This window comes from Nestor notabilis, unplaced genomic scaffold, assembly GCF_000696875.1.
Source record: "Nestor notabilis isolate BGI_N333 unplaced genomic scaffold, ASM69687v1 scaffold23404, whole genome shotgun sequence".
Lineage (NCBI taxonomy): Eukaryota > Metazoa > Chordata > Aves > Psittaciformes > Psittacidae > Nestor > Nestor notabilis.
In genome coordinates, this window is record NW_009926325.1 from 2,596 (window position 1) to 2,828 (window position 233).

General features: G+C 64.8%; 1 protein-coding gene across 1 annotated transcript in view; it reads right to left on the minus strand.

Moving 5' to 3' along the window:
* Positions 1 to 179, minus strand: part of ZPR1 (ZPR1 zinc finger) — a gene marked incomplete at both ends in the record, with an annotated part of 2,768 nt that extends 2,589 nt beyond the window's left edge. The window contains 1 exon segment of the mRNA XM_010013485.1: positions 89 to 179. Coding sequence (XP_010011787.1) covers positions 89 to 179 — 91 coding nt within the window.
* Between the last annotated feature and the right edge of the window lie 54 nt (positions 180 to 233).

Below are 233 nucleotides of genomic sequence, written 5' to 3' on the forward strand. Positions count from 1 at the left end.
CCCGCCCGCCCCCCACAAAGGCCACACCAAGCTTATGTGACCCAATGGACCCGAGGCAGGCCCTTCCCCACGCAGGCCCCCTACCCACCTCCCTTCTGGGAGAAAGCAGGGATCTCGAAGTCCAGCTCTGGAATCCGAGCCGTGGCACAGTCGGTCTTCACCACCTCCCTGTTCAAGTCCTGCACACGACAAGCGTTGAGGAGCAGCGTCAGGATCCCGACGGCGCCCGGAGC